General features: G+C 35.4%; 2 protein-coding genes across 2 annotated transcripts in view; both read left to right on the top strand.

The window, feature by feature from the left end:
* The window catches only part of kcnk2a (potassium channel, subfamily K, member 2a), a 30,614-nt gene extending 22,726 nt beyond the window's left edge, over window positions 1-7,888 (top strand). Inside the window, exons 5-7 of the mRNA XM_058748836.1 lie at window positions 483-669; window positions 793-932; window positions 4,284-7,888. Of these exons, the coding sequence (XP_058604819.1) occupies window positions 483-669; window positions 793-932; window positions 4,284-4,607 (651 nt within the window). The 3' untranslated portion in view covers window positions 4,608-7,888. The remainder of the gene's footprint in view (window positions 1-482; window positions 670-792; window positions 933-4,283) is intronic.
* Window positions 7,889-12,959: 5,071 nt separating this feature from the next.
* Window positions 12,960-16,772, top strand: cgref1 (cell growth regulator with EF-hand domain 1). Its single transcript, XM_058748838.1, has 6 exons — window positions 12,960-13,196; window positions 13,459-13,570; window positions 14,567-14,626; window positions 15,035-15,108; window positions 15,609-15,733; window positions 15,818-16,772. Exons 1-6 carry the CDS (start codon window positions 13,115-13,117, stop codon window positions 16,211-16,213), a joined length of 849 nt encoding a protein of 282 aa, XP_058604821.1. The 5' UTR covers window positions 12,960-13,114; the 3' UTR covers window positions 16,214-16,772.
* Window positions 16,773-16,882: the final 110 nt, after the last annotated feature.

Raw genomic sequence — 16,882 nt, 5'->3', positions numbered from 1 at the left:
TTTTCTTTATTTGCAATTTTGAGGTGTTCAGTTTATTTTGGTTTTAGAAAATAAACGTGATTGCTCTCCTCACAAATCAGCTCTTTCTTGTTTTTGTTACATGTTCTCTATGCCTTGTCTTAGACATTTATGTCACTTCCTGTCTCCCGTAGTGTTTGTAGTCAGTTTGTATCTTATCTTGTTAAGCTTGTTAGCCTCCTGTATATACATATATATATATATATATATATAGCCCTAGTGTTTCTTTAGTTCTTTGTGAGTTGTTGAATGTAATGGTTGTCTGTTTGCCCATCATTCTGTTCTTTGTTCCCTTTGGTTTTGGTTTATTGTTCGTTCTAATTTTTCCATGAAATACCTGCACATAGATCCTTGTCTCTGCCTGTTTTCTCCAGATTCTCCACAAAATGTTTTCAAACGGTGTCTGGTCTTAATTGTATTTCCACCCAGCATTCTCACCTGCCTTCTCCTCTGCTTTTCCTCAGAAATGGAACGTGAGCCAAACTAAAATCCGTGTGACATCCACGGTCCTGTTCATCCTGTTTGGGTGCCTGCTGTTTGTGGCCCTCCCAGCCCTCATCTTCCAAAACATTGAAGGCTGGAGCACTCTGGAGTCCATCTACTTTGTTGTCATCACTTTAACCACTATTGGATTTGGAGACTTTGTGGCAGGTGAATGAAGTCACTACATTTGTTTTTGAAAGCAAATAAATGCCCAGAAAAACAACTCAGCTGAAGTAGTCAAGTTTAGTCGTGAGGTCAGTGGGTTGATGTGGGTTCACTTATCTCATGCAGGAGGCTCTGAGATTGAGTATCTGGACTATTATAAGCCCATCGTGTGGTTCTGGATCCTGGTGGGTCTTGCCTACTTCGCTGCAGTTCTCAGTATGATTGGAGACTGGCTTCGAGTCATCTCCAAGAAGACCAAAGAGGAGGTATGTGTTTGCTGATATGCTTTAAGGCAATGCCATGGTTGAGCAAAAATCTGAATTTCAGAAATGGCTCCCTCTCAATTCATGAGTGTGAATTGAATTGGCCATGAACCACAGGATATTGAATTGCAATATAAATTGGAAAAGGAATTTACTGGATTGCATTTCAATGACATTCAACACAATCACACAACAGGGGAGTTTTATTTGTCCAGCACAACAAAATGGTTGTGTTGGGAACTACATAAAAAACAAAAACAGAAATCTGATAATTTGACATTTAGGCCTATTGAATGTTAAAACTGATGATATATTTACCCATTTTGTCCTCAGAAATCACCCCCAAAAAACATTTATTTCAGGTATGGTATCAATTTAAGGAATAGGCAGCACTTGGTTATAAAAGAAATGAAGTGTTTTTTCCATGATAAATGAAAGTGAATATTTTGAATATAATCAAATCTTAAAAAACAGTGATTAATATAATTTATACAATATAATTTTATAAATACTTTTAGAGATAATATACTAACTTAATACTTTATATATGTCAAGGATGCATTAAAAATTGATCAAAAGTGACAGTATAATGTTATAAAAGATTTTATAAAAGAAATAAATACTGTAATTTTGAAAGTTCTAATCATCAAAGAATCCTGAAAAAAGGTATCAGTTTCCACAAAAATATTAAACAGCACAACTGTTTTCAACATTAATATCTGATAAATGCAGTCTTAGTGAATCAATCATTTAATCAATCAATCAGTCAATCAATAAATTCAAATAAATTCTTGTTAACTCTAAAATGTTGGTAGTGTCATTTATAGTAATTATTATGTAATTTTGAAACTACGATTTCAGCAGTTATCCTAATAATTTCTTTCATTTCATTTCCATTTTAATCTCTGATTTGAATTACAATTTAGCATTTTGTCTGCAACCTAAATTCAATTTCAGGAATTAAATGTGCAAATTTAGGGCATTCTCAATTCAAACATAAATACGGACGCACAAAAGTCGTCTGTGCACATGAATGTTTGCCAAGAAGTTACCCCAATAAAATACTTTACTATTAATTTAATATGTATTGAGCTGCTAAACAATATAAAAGCATTTGACTTCTATTGGTTATTTTGGATTTCTGTAAAATGTATGTGGCAACCCCATTGTATACGATTTATGAGGCCTGTATAAAATGTTCCAGGTTATGTCAAAGAGTTCATTATGTGTTATTGTGGCTTTGTTTGCTATGTAGTTCACAGCGTAAAGTTCCAGGGTGCCAGGAGCCAATCACTTCTCAGCGCTGTGTTTAGCTTTCATTTACTCCACTGTATGAAGTGAATGGGCTTCGGCCTGGAGAATTATGTGCTTGGATTAGCTGGAACAGAAGCTTTGCTCTGTCTGAAACACATAATGAGACATCTTCTCCGGACCTCTTGTGCTTTTTTGATGCAATCATAAAAGTGCAATTTTCTGACATTCTATTCCAGTATCACAAAATACATCATTAGTGTTATGCTTAGGAGTTGTGATTTGTCTCTTACAAGAACATGCAAGGAAAGTCTTTCACAAAAAGGGGATTGTAGCCCTCAGTATTATGCAGCAGAATACTGTAAATCTGAACCTGAAAATTTCTCACACTGAAGTCCATTATCACATCTCACCAGAAATAGAGGAGAAGGAATTGGAGTGCAGGATTTATGTGAATGAAAGGTCTGAATAACCCAGATCCATAATATCACCTTTCAGGGTCTCTTAAAGGTGCTGTGTAGTACACTCTCATATTTTCTTCTACATCAGGATTAAACTTCTCAAATTAGAACTTTTCAAGAGTCCTGTAGGGAGCCAACTTTCCATCTAACGACCTCATTAGAGAGGAAACCAAAGGTTCCTTGTTTACATTTTTCTCATTAGTTTTACTCGTTTATTCATTTTTTCCTGTTTTGAGAGGCATTGTTTCATAGTCCACCCATGCAAGTTGTCTTGATATCACAGCTCATAGTGAACCATTTCTTCCTGAGTAAATTATAGCGGCAGTTATAATATATTTCAAGAGGCTTCCTGGTAGTAGTAGTAGTGCATCAGGAAAATTTGAAGCACACAGCTGAGAACATTAAGGAGATAATTTCTGTACGTTTTAGAAGTTTGGTGTGTAGGTATGAACTTTACTGGTCCTAAAATTGGGGTGCATTTGCAGATACACGATTACACTGCACTGTACAAAAAAAATATTCACTACTATTTAGATATTTGAAAACACTGTTTTTGAAAAAATTTACACTTTTATTCATCTAGGATGCTTTAAATTGATCCAAAATACTGTAAAAGACATATATAATGTTACAAACGGCTATTTCTAGGATTAAAAATGCTGTATTTATTCAAACTCTCGGTTCAGCAAAAAAAAAAAAAAAAAAATGCAGCTCATGCATTCAAGCAGTTAGTTTATGAACATATTCAGCTGGTTTCATCTCAGCGATTCCCAGAGTTCAGCACTTCCAAAATGTGTTTGTGTTTGGGCATTTTTAAAACAAAATTTGGTTTGAAGGTGTACAGCGAATGCAAATGAACTAAATAATTAAGCGACTGAAAAACACACAGTAATGCTGTTTCCACACATTAGGCAGAAAAATCATTTTCAAGAATGATAATAATAATAAAGGGGTCTCGTACTAAATGAGCACATTAGAATGATTTCTTAAGGATTACATAACAGGTTTCCTTGTAGATTGGCTTGACTAATGGCTGGAACCTCAACCATCACAGCTAATAGATTTAGTTTAAAATATCTAGAACATAGTAAACAGATGTTTAAATAGTAATAATACTTCATAAAATCACAGATTTAATTTATTTTGATGAACTAAATTCCACATCTATCTATCTATCCATCTATCCGTCCATCCATCCAAACAACTATATAAACAGTATACTATAATTTACAATTGATACAAAATTTGGAAAGAATAAGCAAACATTATGACAGTATACACAATATGCAAAACTATTATATATGCATTTTGTGTACTTTAGTAGAAGCCAGAGACAGTTTAAAAGGAACTGACACACTTAAGTTGCACATAATAAGTCCATTAATAGATATATATTGGGATGAGGGGGTCCTAAAAATCCATAGCATGTCTGCACATGGTGGATGAACTGTGTACAGTCTCATAGCAGTACACTCCCAGTAGCATTGTGCCAGAATCAGCCCACATGCTTCTCGTTCCCTCGAGCTGAAACATTTTCACAGAAAACAGGTTTTTGAAGTTCTGATTTGCACCTCTTAAATGCTTGTAAACACATGTGACACTCGACTGCGTTTGGTCCCACTGAACATTCCTTATGTTCCAGGTGGGAGAGTTCCGTGCTCACGCCGCAGAATGGACGGCTAATGTGTCAGCGGAGTTCAAAGAGACGCGCCGCCGCCTGAGCGTGGAAATTTACGACAAGTTTCAGCGAGCAGCGTACATCAAGCGCAAGCTGTCATCAGAGCTAGGCCAAAATCCTGGTCAGGACATGATGCCATGCAAGAGGACCCTGTCCGTAAACTTCACGGATGAACTTGAGAAAGAAGGTCTCCCTACCTTGACCAGAAATGGCAGCCTGTACCTAAACGGTCTAACTCCGGACTGCCCAGATCACGGCGAGATCTCCATCATTGAACATCTCAAATAAAGCTCAAGCTTTTTCTGCACATGCTAAAACAGGAAGATACATTTGTGTCTACAACTATGTTTGTTCACAAAGCTCTATCAGAAGCATTCATAGCTTTCCTGGATGTATGCTGGAGTCAGTGAGCGGGTGACTTTATGCCTTGTGCCAGTCAAATGAATCTGTCTATTTTGTAGGATAACAAAGTCTGTATTCTTGAGCAAAACACGACAACAGCTTTTATTATCCAGTGAATCATAATTGTGCCTTAAAATCACCAGGAATAGACTTCCCAGAGGCTGCTACACTGAATGATACTGAGAAACTTCATTGGTTTTTGGATGCGTATCCCAAACCCAGCATGTGTGAGCGTCTGTTCAAAAACCATTACAGGGTATCAGGCAAGAATGGCTGAGCGTTTATGATATTGACACAGCTGTGACTGGTTGTTCACAAATTTAGTTTATATCTTGCATTAGCACATGGATTTTTTTTTTTCAAATCCAGTTGTGACCAAAAAGATATGAAACAGTGTTGGAGTTGAAGCATCTCAGCTTGTTTCATTTCATAATTTTAGATGTGATGTGCACTGATAGCATGGTTCTGTAAGCAAATGCAATTTTTCTGATAGAATTGGTCGTAATTGGATATATGACCAATACACAATCATTAATCTTTCATTGCCTGCTGAATAAAGAAAGTTGTGTGTTAATGCAATGTACAAATATATTTTTAGCATAAATCTTGTAACATTTTATGGTAGTTATATTTGCCTTAAAGTGATAGCTCAACCAAAAATGACTTTCTGGCATCATTAACTCACCATTATGTTTTTCCAAACTAAAAATAAAACCATTAAAAACACTGAAATAAAAAAATAATGCTAACTGAGAAAAAAAAAAAAAAAAAAAAAATATATATATATAAACTATTTGACAAGGCAGCATGTTGCTTTAATTTAGTGTAATTGCATTTACTGAAATAAAATGAATTTTAAAAATGATTAGAGAACACATTCACTATTAACTAAGAGTTTTCCCTTAATAAACTCCTAATTTGCTGCTTATTTAAAGGAAGGTAGTTGTTTGTAGCGGTTATGTTTAGGTATTGGTTAAGGGACCTAGAAAATGGTCCTGTAGAATAAGGCTTTAATATGTGCTTTATAAGTGCTAATAAACAGACAATATGCTAGTAATATGCATGCTAAAAAGCAACTAGTTAATAATGAATAGTGTTCCCTAATCTAAAATGTTACCAAAACTACTAAGAATTACAAAAACACAATAAAATTGCGAAAACATTCAAATTAAAATGGAAAATAGAAAAATTAAAACAGGTTCAAAATATTAATAAAACTATAATAGTATATGATTCTAACGTGACTACCGTAACAAGACTTTCTTGATCATTCTTTTGATCTGGATTTTTTCAGTGAATCGGTTTATGATTCAGTCGCAAATGTCTTATGGTATTATGGTGAATAAATGATGTCAGAATTTGACTTTTAGGTGAACTTTTCCTTTAAATTCACATACTTTAAAGCCAAATGAAATGTCACTTGATGACTTTGGAAGCTGGTGAACAGAGGAATGGCCAAAGATGTATTTTTGTTTTTTGACTTTGCAGACTGTTGTTATAATTTATTTTGTCACAAGCAATTTATTATCATATGTTTTTTATAATAGCATAAATTTGCCATTAAGTGATGCTTTGAGGACTAAAGGAGGAATGACCATGAATGTTCTGTCAAATGCATGTAGGCTTTGTGTCAATACTAAGTGGATAATATACCATAATAATCGAGCCCAGACAAATAGCCTGCAAATGACAACCCACAGAAGACTGACGGAGAGGAAAAAAATCATCAGGTGTATAAAACCCTTTAAAACATGTTTTTATTGCAAAAGCTTTATTTTTGAAACGATGCCTGTAGCATCTCCTTGTATTATTAGCTTAGCAATGGTACAGCAAGTATGATTGGAAAGATTTTCAACACCAGCTAAACATCCAATTCATTACACTTTTTCAGTGTAGAAATGTGGTTTATTCAAACAAGATATATGCATTTCATTGTGAAATATTTTCTGGTTTAAGAACACTGAGAAACTGGAAAATCAAAAACATTTTCACAGTTTTCTTGCCTAGATTGTACCACATTTGATTTGTCAGCCGATTGTCAGAGGAGCAGTGCCAGACTAACTGTAATAACAGTATGTTCATCTTGCCTTTGCTCTGTCTTCACCACTCAAGCTAACATTTCTTGAAAACTGCTAGAAGTCTTGCTTGTTAAGCTTGGATTGTTCTTGTTAGGCTATTACCTTTGTATTTTTTTTTTTTTTTTCAGCAGCATTTTTATGAGCGTTCCCTGAGCATTATTTGTGATGTTTCTACACAGTTTTACATCTCGGTGCTTTGCCTTTAAATAAGCAGAATAAACAAACAATATTCTTATTCTTCAGAAGACTGAGGGTGTTTTTCCTAATCTGTGTGTATTAAAATTGGCACTTTTAGAAAATGATTTTGATTCTGCATTGAAGACCATTAGGTCAAGCCTTTGTGGGAAACTGGGCTGGATCGGGTCCTTGTGGGAAAGAGCGATGCTACCGTAAACAAGTGCCACACACTCACAGATCCCGCTCTCGGTCGCTGATACAGTCGGAAGCTGACGGTAAGTCTTGCCGTCATCAAGAGCCAATCAGGAGTCTGCATTTCAAGCATGAGCAGATGTTATGCAAGCATGTCTGAGCGTCCAAAGAAAACAAGAGCCACAGTGTGAAAGAACATTTCCACTCATTAAATCCTGCTGCTATGCCACTAGTTTGATCAGAGGACATCCTGAACAAAAACAACACCAGACTTTATATCTGTAAACACAATCTGTGTGAACTTCAACAACTCCACTGACTGATCTATCTATCCGTCTGTCTTTCCATCCATCCATCCATCCATCCATCCATCCATCCATCCATCCATCTATCTATCTATCTATCAATCTTTCCATCTTTCCATCTGTCCAATAGTCCATCCATCTATCTATCTATCTTTCCATCTATCTGTCTGTCTGTCCGATTGTCCATCCATCCATCTATCTTTCCATCTGATAGTCTATCTATCTATCTATCTATCTATCTATCTATCTATCTATCTATCTATCTATCTATCTATCTATCTATCTATCTATCTATCTATCTATCAATCTTTCCATCTGTCCAATAGTCCATCTATCTATCTATCTATCTATCTTTCCATCTATCTGTCTGTCCGTCCGATTGTCCATCCATCCATCTATCTTTCCATCTGTCCATCTGATAGTCCATCCATCTATCTATCTATCTATCTATCTATCTATCTATCTATCTATCTATCTATCTATCTATCTATCTATCTATATCTATCTATCTGTCTATCTATCTGTCTGTCTATCTAGAAAACAATTGTATTTTTAGGCTTATTCAAACACTTTCATATCTATAGAGCTATTTGAAGGTGAAGACGGAATGTAGAGAGAAATTTGGTGGCAAATATTAAGCTGAACTTGTGTTTGTTCTCATTTATAATTTAGATGTGTGCAAAGAACTAAATGTCATAATATATTATTTAATAAACACTGACTGTTCCCATAAAGGATTATATTTTAACATGCACACTTACATAGACACTTTTTAAGGCGATTCGTTTCCAATATATTTTAAAACATATAAAATAATCTTATATTTCATGTCAATACAGAAATTGATGCATGTTTTAACAAAACAAACAATCTGTCGAGTCAGTGTGATTTACATTCCTATTTGGCACTGGAAGGAAAGGGCTGCATAGTGCAGATGAACTGCTGGTTTTCTACACAATGTTGTTCTCTCTACCTTCTACCTTTTGTTAACGGGTCTGTTCTGCTTCTATTGTACTATTCTATTTTTAACTGTTACCATGGTGCATTTGCTGACAAAAAAAAAAGTTGCAGTCTTGGGTCATGAGGGTGGGAAGAACTTTTCTTTGTATTTACAAGACTTGATTAAACTGTTGGCAGTCCCACAAAACAACAAATCAAGATCCAATTAACAACATTTTTTGATATTACATTCCAGTTGAGCATTGATTTCCAAACCTCTGAGCCTGCACTTTGCACACTGCAAAAAGCCTCTTGAGTTTGAAGAGTGGATATTTCCATGCAGCAGCGGTGGGACGCCTCTGAGGGGTTCTCTAGTGTCCAGGTCTTTGATGTTACAGCAGAACAACCAATGCGGCACCATATCCAACATAATTTTACATTTATTGCTTTTTGATATTCCCCAGATATTTTCAATATCAGTCTTTTAACTTGATAAATGTTATTAATAGTCATATTTTTTCCATTAACATCTACCCTTTAAACTTTGATTTCAGCAATATTATAAGCTAATAAAATTCGGAAACCCATTACACAGTTTCGATTGATAAAACACACACAAAAAATCCAATATTACTTTTTTCCTCCTCTATCCATGAGCGGCTCGCTTAATGAGAGCCCTGAGAATACTGAGTTACAGAAGCTCCCACTAGAACCCCATCGATCGCGTGGTTCTCAAGGGAGCTGAGCGGCCCACTGAGGCAGACAGCCTGTACAGTAGCTTCCCATGATGCAGCAGATCTCCGCTGTCAGTTAATCCAGAGTCTGAGTGACAGCCAAGCGACACACTTCCTCACACAAACACACAGCTCACTTTCCCAAAGGTGATGTCTGATGAGAAAGCAAAACATTCACACACTGCTATATGCAAACAGAGGAAAGCCACCGTGATCATAATAATCTGCTTATACTGAACTATAAAAAACAAACCTTCTTCTTTTTTTTCCTTTTATATAACACTTCTTCTACTTCTTGTTATTGTTGTTGTTGTTAACCGGTCTGTTATTATTTAATTGTTAATATTTTGTTTTTAATCTTAATTAGTATTTAAAACATAAATATTATTATTTAATACATGTTTTATTTTGTATATATTTACTTATTGCTGATTTCAAAATGTAGTATATTTTTTAACAAAATAACATTTTTTCCTTTTAAATAACATATTATTGTTGTTGTTGTAGTAGTTTTTTTGTTGTTGTTTAATTGTTTTGATCATAACTATTAATATTGTGTTACTATTATTGTTGTTTACTTAAATTATTATTTAAAAATACTTAATAGTATTATTTATTGCAATTTTATTTATTTATTTTATTCATCTTTTGCTGATTCAAAAACAAGCTAAGCTGATCATCTCTAATCATCTACACATTCATCATTGTGACTAGAATAACAGCAGCCTTCCGGTCTATAAGAACTTCCTGTTTAATTACATTGTCATGTTTTAATGTGCAATCATTGTGCTTTCAGTTTGTGTGTCTATTCAGCAGGATGACTACTTTAAAAAAGATGAATGTGACCTAGCTGACCTCATGTAACACTGTGAAGAAATGTCTGTCCCGGTTCAGCAGCACTTTCTGACCGGGTTCTGTTTGTGCTGCTCAACCCAGAGACAGTGGGATCGGAGCGAGAAAAGAAAAGAAAAGAGCAGCTCATGCATAGTGTACAGAAGGGCTGTTCACACCAGTCAGAACAGTGAGAATATGCTCATCATCTTTATCATGCTCTACTTATCATTGGCACTAATTTCCTTTTTTGCAGAGAAGTGCACTAGTGCTCCTCTCTGGCTCCACACAGGCTTTTGAAAACATATCTGCATATCTTATTGTGGTCATTCATTTAGTATCACATTACGTGGATAATATTTTTATTTATAGCATGATCCACATGAATTCTGATTGGACGGAAGGTGTACGTTAAAATTGTGTAATGCACAGGTAGTCACAGTCAGTTTAATCATAGTTCTATATTAATGTGCTGCATTCACTGAAGCACACACACAGACACATACATATAATACTATATATATATATATATATATATGTGTGTGTGTGTGTGTGTGTGAGACCCTCTCTGTGAAATCCAGGCTTAAGTCTCAAAATCTTATCATGAGATAACAAGCATCAAAGTTTGATTTCAACCCTTAATTTCACTATAATTTTAATCTTTGACATGGCCTTACTCAGTCAATATTAAATATATAAAGGTTGCATTTTCACAGAATGTTCTTTACCTTATGAAGGATGATTTTATGTAGAAAACAGTAAATCACAAAAAATAACTTTAGCTGGGTTTTCACAGAGAAGGTCACACACCCACGCACGCACACACACACACACACACACACACACATATATATATATATATATATATATATATATCATATTTGTAAATTTTCACAACAACACTGTTAAATTTAATTAATACTTTGGTATTTTTATTTGGAGCAATTTTAATAGTGTAAAATAGACTTATGTTTTCCCTGTCTGTTGTACTGGTTTCTTACATAGATTGATAAATCACGTGGCATTTACAGCTCAGGTGAGTGGCTCAAAATAACCTGGTTGCAGCACTGAGTCCCCATGAATAAAAATGATTTCCCATCACACACTGCACCATCCATGCGTGTGTCATTGAGATGAATGAGAATGCTAACAGATAGTTGTTTGACTTTCAGTTAATTAATCATTCCTTGCAACTGTTTAATTTGTCGTTGTTTGTCACACTATTTAAGTTTTATTCTTAGGCCAATCACATCTCAGTAGGAGTTACTGATTATTTTATTATTATTTTATTTTCAGTAAATATCTTGATTTATACCCATTCTGCCCCCTACATGTTGATTAAATTTAAGTAAACATCAAATTATATTTAACTCTACAATGCAACTTTGCTGAATTAGGCTTATGAAATCAAGTATTTTATATTTAATCTCAACTGTAAGCTCTCCCTTTAAATTTGCAAACATTTTCAAATTAATGTTCATATAATGTGCGATTGTTGATAAAACGAGGTGTGCTATGTAGGTGTGTTGCATAAATACATTCCGGAAATACTCCATCTGCTTTGACCTTTGACCTGATGCCCCTATGATCTACTAACAACAAGCGTAATATCAGTTTACTCAGGTGTGGTTAAACAAACAGACTTTAACCATAAGGAAAAGCGTGGTTCCTATAGCACTGGATTAGAAGGATTAGCATGAAATTGTTCATAATGTTTGTGAAAACACAATAGCATTTTGGCTGAACTCTCTGTCTGGCAGCGAGGCAGAACAGATGGTACCGCAAGCAATACATGAAACAGGCACAGCTGTTAGGAAATCGAACATCATCCACACACACTTGTGAGATTTACAAAGGGCTAAGAAAAAAGCTGTTTAATTTATTATCATGTATGCAACTAACTATATTTGATCAAACCAGCGAAAACAACCTTATCAAATAATGCTTAACCTATAAGACTGAGGATTGAGATATGTGCAATATCATTAGATTCTTAGCCATTTATAATACTTGCTACCATAAAAACACTATGGAAACGTGTGTACTCTTGGGTACAGTACAAATGATGTCTTTACCTCCATGTGTTTCTGACAGCACCTCCCAATGACCTCTGTCCTGTGCTGAGATCAATGATCAACTGGACACAGATGATATACAATGGGAAGAAATATTCAATCAACACTGGATTCATGTACAGTAGGACTGACTGCCAGCAAGGCAGGTATTGATTAACCTACCATAAACTAAGCATTTGTGCACTTTGAGTTGATCAACTACAAGATAATCAATTACATCAACTCTGAGTGTCTACAAGTAAAGGTGATCCTATGAAAAAAAGCTGTAGATCTGACAGACAGACAGATAGATAGATAGATAGATAGATAGATAGATAGATAGATAGATAGATAGATAGATAGATAGACCTCAGTTGAACAGAATGTGTTATTTTGGCTTTAATTATTTTGCTATTGTGACTTTATAACTCACTATGTGAAAAATCTTTCAACAAAACGAAAACGCTTTCATTTTAATATTTTGTCGTAGCCTTTAAAACGGAAGCACCGCCATCATGTGGCAAAACTGTGTAAAACATCAGCCTCATTTACAGTAAACCTACTTCATTTTTATTCTTTTCGCAGTAATTTATCATTAATTCTTAATTAACTTAACTATTAAATCAACGTGTTATTATTATTATTATGCATTGGTGAGTGGGTTTCACAAAGACATAACGTTATGCCATTATAGTTGCGTGCCACCTTGTGGCTAAACTGTGCAAAACCATTGATTTTTAATAAACAGGAATGGGTTTGTTAGCAGCAGGATTGTATGAAACGTTTGTGCATGACACACTTTTAAACGGTGAAAAAAAATAAATAAAGACCTTTTCTGCTGGCGCCCTGTGTTCTCTTGTTCGCCAAAGGCTAGAAATAGCTCTTTTCTGCACTGGTCACTTACTGACAGGATTTTCCCCTCAGTAACGGACAAGAGGCGGTGCATGCGGAGGAACTGCACGTTGTAAATGCAGTGTCAGCGACTCTACGTGGCGATGATGGGAGCTGGTGGAGAGCGCGAGGAGGAGCTGATCTTATTCGGTCAACGACACGTCCACGGAATCCACGTGTAGCCCGTTACTGATGCAAACATACGGGGCTGCGCTGCTCTCATCAGCCGGGGTGGGTTTCATCATGGAGCTAACCGCCGCTGCGAGAGGTACAGGCACGTTTCACTTCTAGCTTGTTACATCCTTATTGTTTGCTTTGGTCGTTATTAAATCATACTAGCATCTAGTACAACGCACATAAAAAAGAGAGAGAAAGAAAGAAAAGAAAAGAAGGGCAGGCTTCATTGTTCGGTCGCTGTCATACTCCTCATAGCCGAAAGAATCATTTTGCTATTTGATTCAAACAGTTGCTGTATCATTCTCGAGTGATCGATTTGCCTCTCTAATGATTCACGAATCGTTTGATTGTGGTGACAGGTGTGGCAAAGCGATCCAGTGGAGCAGTTAATATGATCACAACACGGCTTCTGTTCCTGCTCATCCTCCCTTCTCTGAGTCTGTGTGCTCCACAACTTCAGCAAACACTCAGGTAGGCCGCATTAACGCTATGCTAGTATACTGTACTGTACTATGCGAATGTAATGTATTATATCATTGGTGCCCCCCAGTGGGATTTTACTGAAACATATTTAAGAGAGGATCATCCAATATAGCCTACATTTACTCATTTAGATGTAAAAATAAATCAATAAAATGTAGAATATTTAAAATGCATCTGATATAAATTTAAATTTTATGCAAGTATACCTCCCCCCTCCCTATTTATAGAATACAATATATTATGTAAATGTGTTTTGACAATTAGTTAGTAATTTAAGCAATCATTGAATAACGACAGACAAATCAAAAGCAATAGACTGAATGTTTTTACAATTGGCCTACAGGCAAGAAGGATTACATATTTAACTCATGAGCGAATTATTATAGTGGATTATATTCATTTAAATAACTACATGAATAAATGTATATTAGACTTAGATTATGTATATTATATATACCCCGGTTTCACAGACAAGGCTTAAGCTAGTCCCAGACTAAAATGCATGTTTGAGCTGTCTCAACTGAATATCTTGCTCTGACATATCTTAGAATATGTCAGTGTCATTGTTATGTCTCTAGATGCACACCTTAATGTTTTCTTCAAAAGGCTTTTTTGTAAAAGTTGATTAAATATCTGAATTTACCTAAGGCCTAGTCCTGGTTTAACCTAAGCCTCATTTGTGAAACCGAGCCATTATGTATTAGATTAGGCTATATTCAGTCTGAACAATTGTACATTTGTACATAACGCATATCAGAATTGTACATCTGTAAGTAACATCTTGAACTGCATACCTGTAAATAACATCTGTACATTAATAAATTATACATATATTTTATATTCTGATTTACCATAGTGGATGGACTATTTTGATTAGGATGGATAGATAGTTATCCAATAGCAAATATAATTATCTTGGCATTGATTTTTTTCTGAACGTGAAATAAACTTGGCTCATTTTTCTTGTGATTGTTCTTTTTCCAGTGATGATATTGTTGTACCAGACCTTGCAAATCCTTTTGGCTCCAGCGAAGACAACCGCAGGTTAATTTTTTGACTACTACTCCCTGAGTCTTGCTTTATTATCTTCAAACCCGCCTGATCAAATAAGGTAGTACAGTTGCCCCAAGGTTCAATGTCTGTGGTCACGTCAGAGATAATGGTGAGATTTCCACAGCTGACACAGTGACATGCTGAACATGCAATAGCTAAAAAAGGTGCCAAAACAAAATCATAGTTGTGCCTTCCAACTTACTCAAAATGAAATGAGTGTGGCTATTATAAAATAAGAAATAATGCTTCCAGTATTTATCTTTAAAGTGTACATTTTTAAATGTTCCAATTCAGGAAAGTACTGCATGAATTCAGATCCTTGCTCTTTTTCCTCTATAAATACTGTAATCATATAAAGTGGAACTAAAGTAGCCTGTGATCTTTGATTCTGTTTGACAGGCTCTTGCAAAGCTACATCAAGAGCAGCCTGAAGGAAGGACAGACCAGTCCAGAGCTGAACACAAGGGAACAAGGTTAATATAGTTCATTATTAACAGTCCCTGTTAACCGCTTTTATTTCCACTACTTCTGGGTGCTTTTCCATTTTACATACAATTTCAGAAGATTTTTTTCATCTTATTTCATATTAAGTTAATTCCACTGCCTAGACTAAGTTAGTTCTTTAAAAATAGTTTGCTATTGATTTAAAATAACTTTTCCTAGAAGCACAGCAGATGATCTACACACAAATGGCATTCATACAATTACACTTGTAATTAACTTGAACTTTTTTTTATTTTTATATATAATAAACATTCAACTTATCTCTGTAATAAAATATAATAGGGATTGTTATAATTATATTGTTTGAAATATGTCGCATATATATAAAAAATGAAACTTGTTTGAACTGATATTTATTCATGGTAGATACAAAAGTTAGACCAGATGTTCTCAGTTGTGCAGTTTAGCTTGGGTGCTCTCAGGTTGTCATAAGCTTCTTATTGTCTGATTTGTTCTCTTATTGTCACAGAGGTATTTTTCCTTTTCTCTCTGTACGACTATGACAGAAGTGGGCAGATGGATGGCCTTGAACTGATTCAACTACTAACAGATTTTCTGACTTATCATGAAATGCTGCCAAAGTCTGTAGATTCTGTGAGTGCTGCTTAGTTTTCTCACAACATTCAAAGTAAAAAAGCTCTTGAATTCTGTTTTGACCTGAAGTTATTTACACTTTAGGTTGTATCTTTGGTGGATTATCTGCTACAAACTCAAGATCTGAACCAGGATGGACTACTGGCTCCCTCAGAGCTGTTATCACCCACGATAGACCATTTGCAAGAAAACAAAATTGTTCCCCCTGGTCCACCTGCTGGGGAAGCCTTAAATCGGGAGCAAACACATGCAAAGTCAGAGGATGCCGTTTCTGAAACTCACCAAGATGTAGTGGTCAACCAAGAGTCTCAACATGAAAATGAGACACAGGACTCAGCTAAAGAAAACATGGAGGCTGAGAATCACAACCAGATACCTGAAAAGCTTGAAGAAAATCAGGACCAACTGCAGCCTCCTGAAGAGCAGGAGATGAAAGAGGATCAGGAACAGAAGAACATGCAAGTCCATCAAGAGCAATAAGAGATATAATGCCAAATTAAGCATGAAGTGCAACTTTAGAGACTTGCACAAATCAGCCATACATTGGAAACCACTTACCTGCTGCATATACTGTACAGCTGATGCATAATTTAATTCTGGATATACTAAAAGTTATGAAAGTACAAGAGCATGTGTTAATGATATTAGTATTGTGGTACACAAAGTTATTGTGAATCCTCTGAACTTAATTATGGAACCCAAACATCTGAATTAATGCCCCATTCAATTTACGCACACCCAGAAAGTGCAGCCTGGATTACGGAGACTGCAGAAATTTAGTCACAGCCGAGGTTTAGTAGCCATTAAGGTTTTGTTAAGCTCCTCTTTGAGGTTTAACGCCTCTGAAATAAACACAGCTCAATTAGAAGTGGAGTGTGTATTTTGAGCTTCAAGAATGTTGCTAAAAGCCTTTAATTTTTCTGAAGAGCATGCAACAGAATTTGGATGGATCAGGTTATAGAGGGCTGAAATTTCATTAGGTGCGTTTACATGTACACTTTTTTGTCATTCCGATTAAAATCATTCCGATTGAAAGATTCGATGAACTGTTTACATGAGACGTTATCTAATCCGATATGGTGTTTACATGTGCCTGTGCTTTCGATTTTAGGATATGCTAATAGCCTACAGTGACAACAAAAACAAGTC

This window comes from Onychostoma macrolepis, chromosome 17 (assembly GCF_012432095.1).
Source record: "Onychostoma macrolepis isolate SWU-2019 chromosome 17, ASM1243209v1, whole genome shotgun sequence".
In the NCBI taxonomy this organism is placed as follows: domain Eukaryota; kingdom Metazoa; phylum Chordata; class Actinopteri; order Cypriniformes; family Cyprinidae; genus Onychostoma; species Onychostoma macrolepis.
This window is presented reverse-complemented; position numbering and strand designations above follow the sequence as displayed.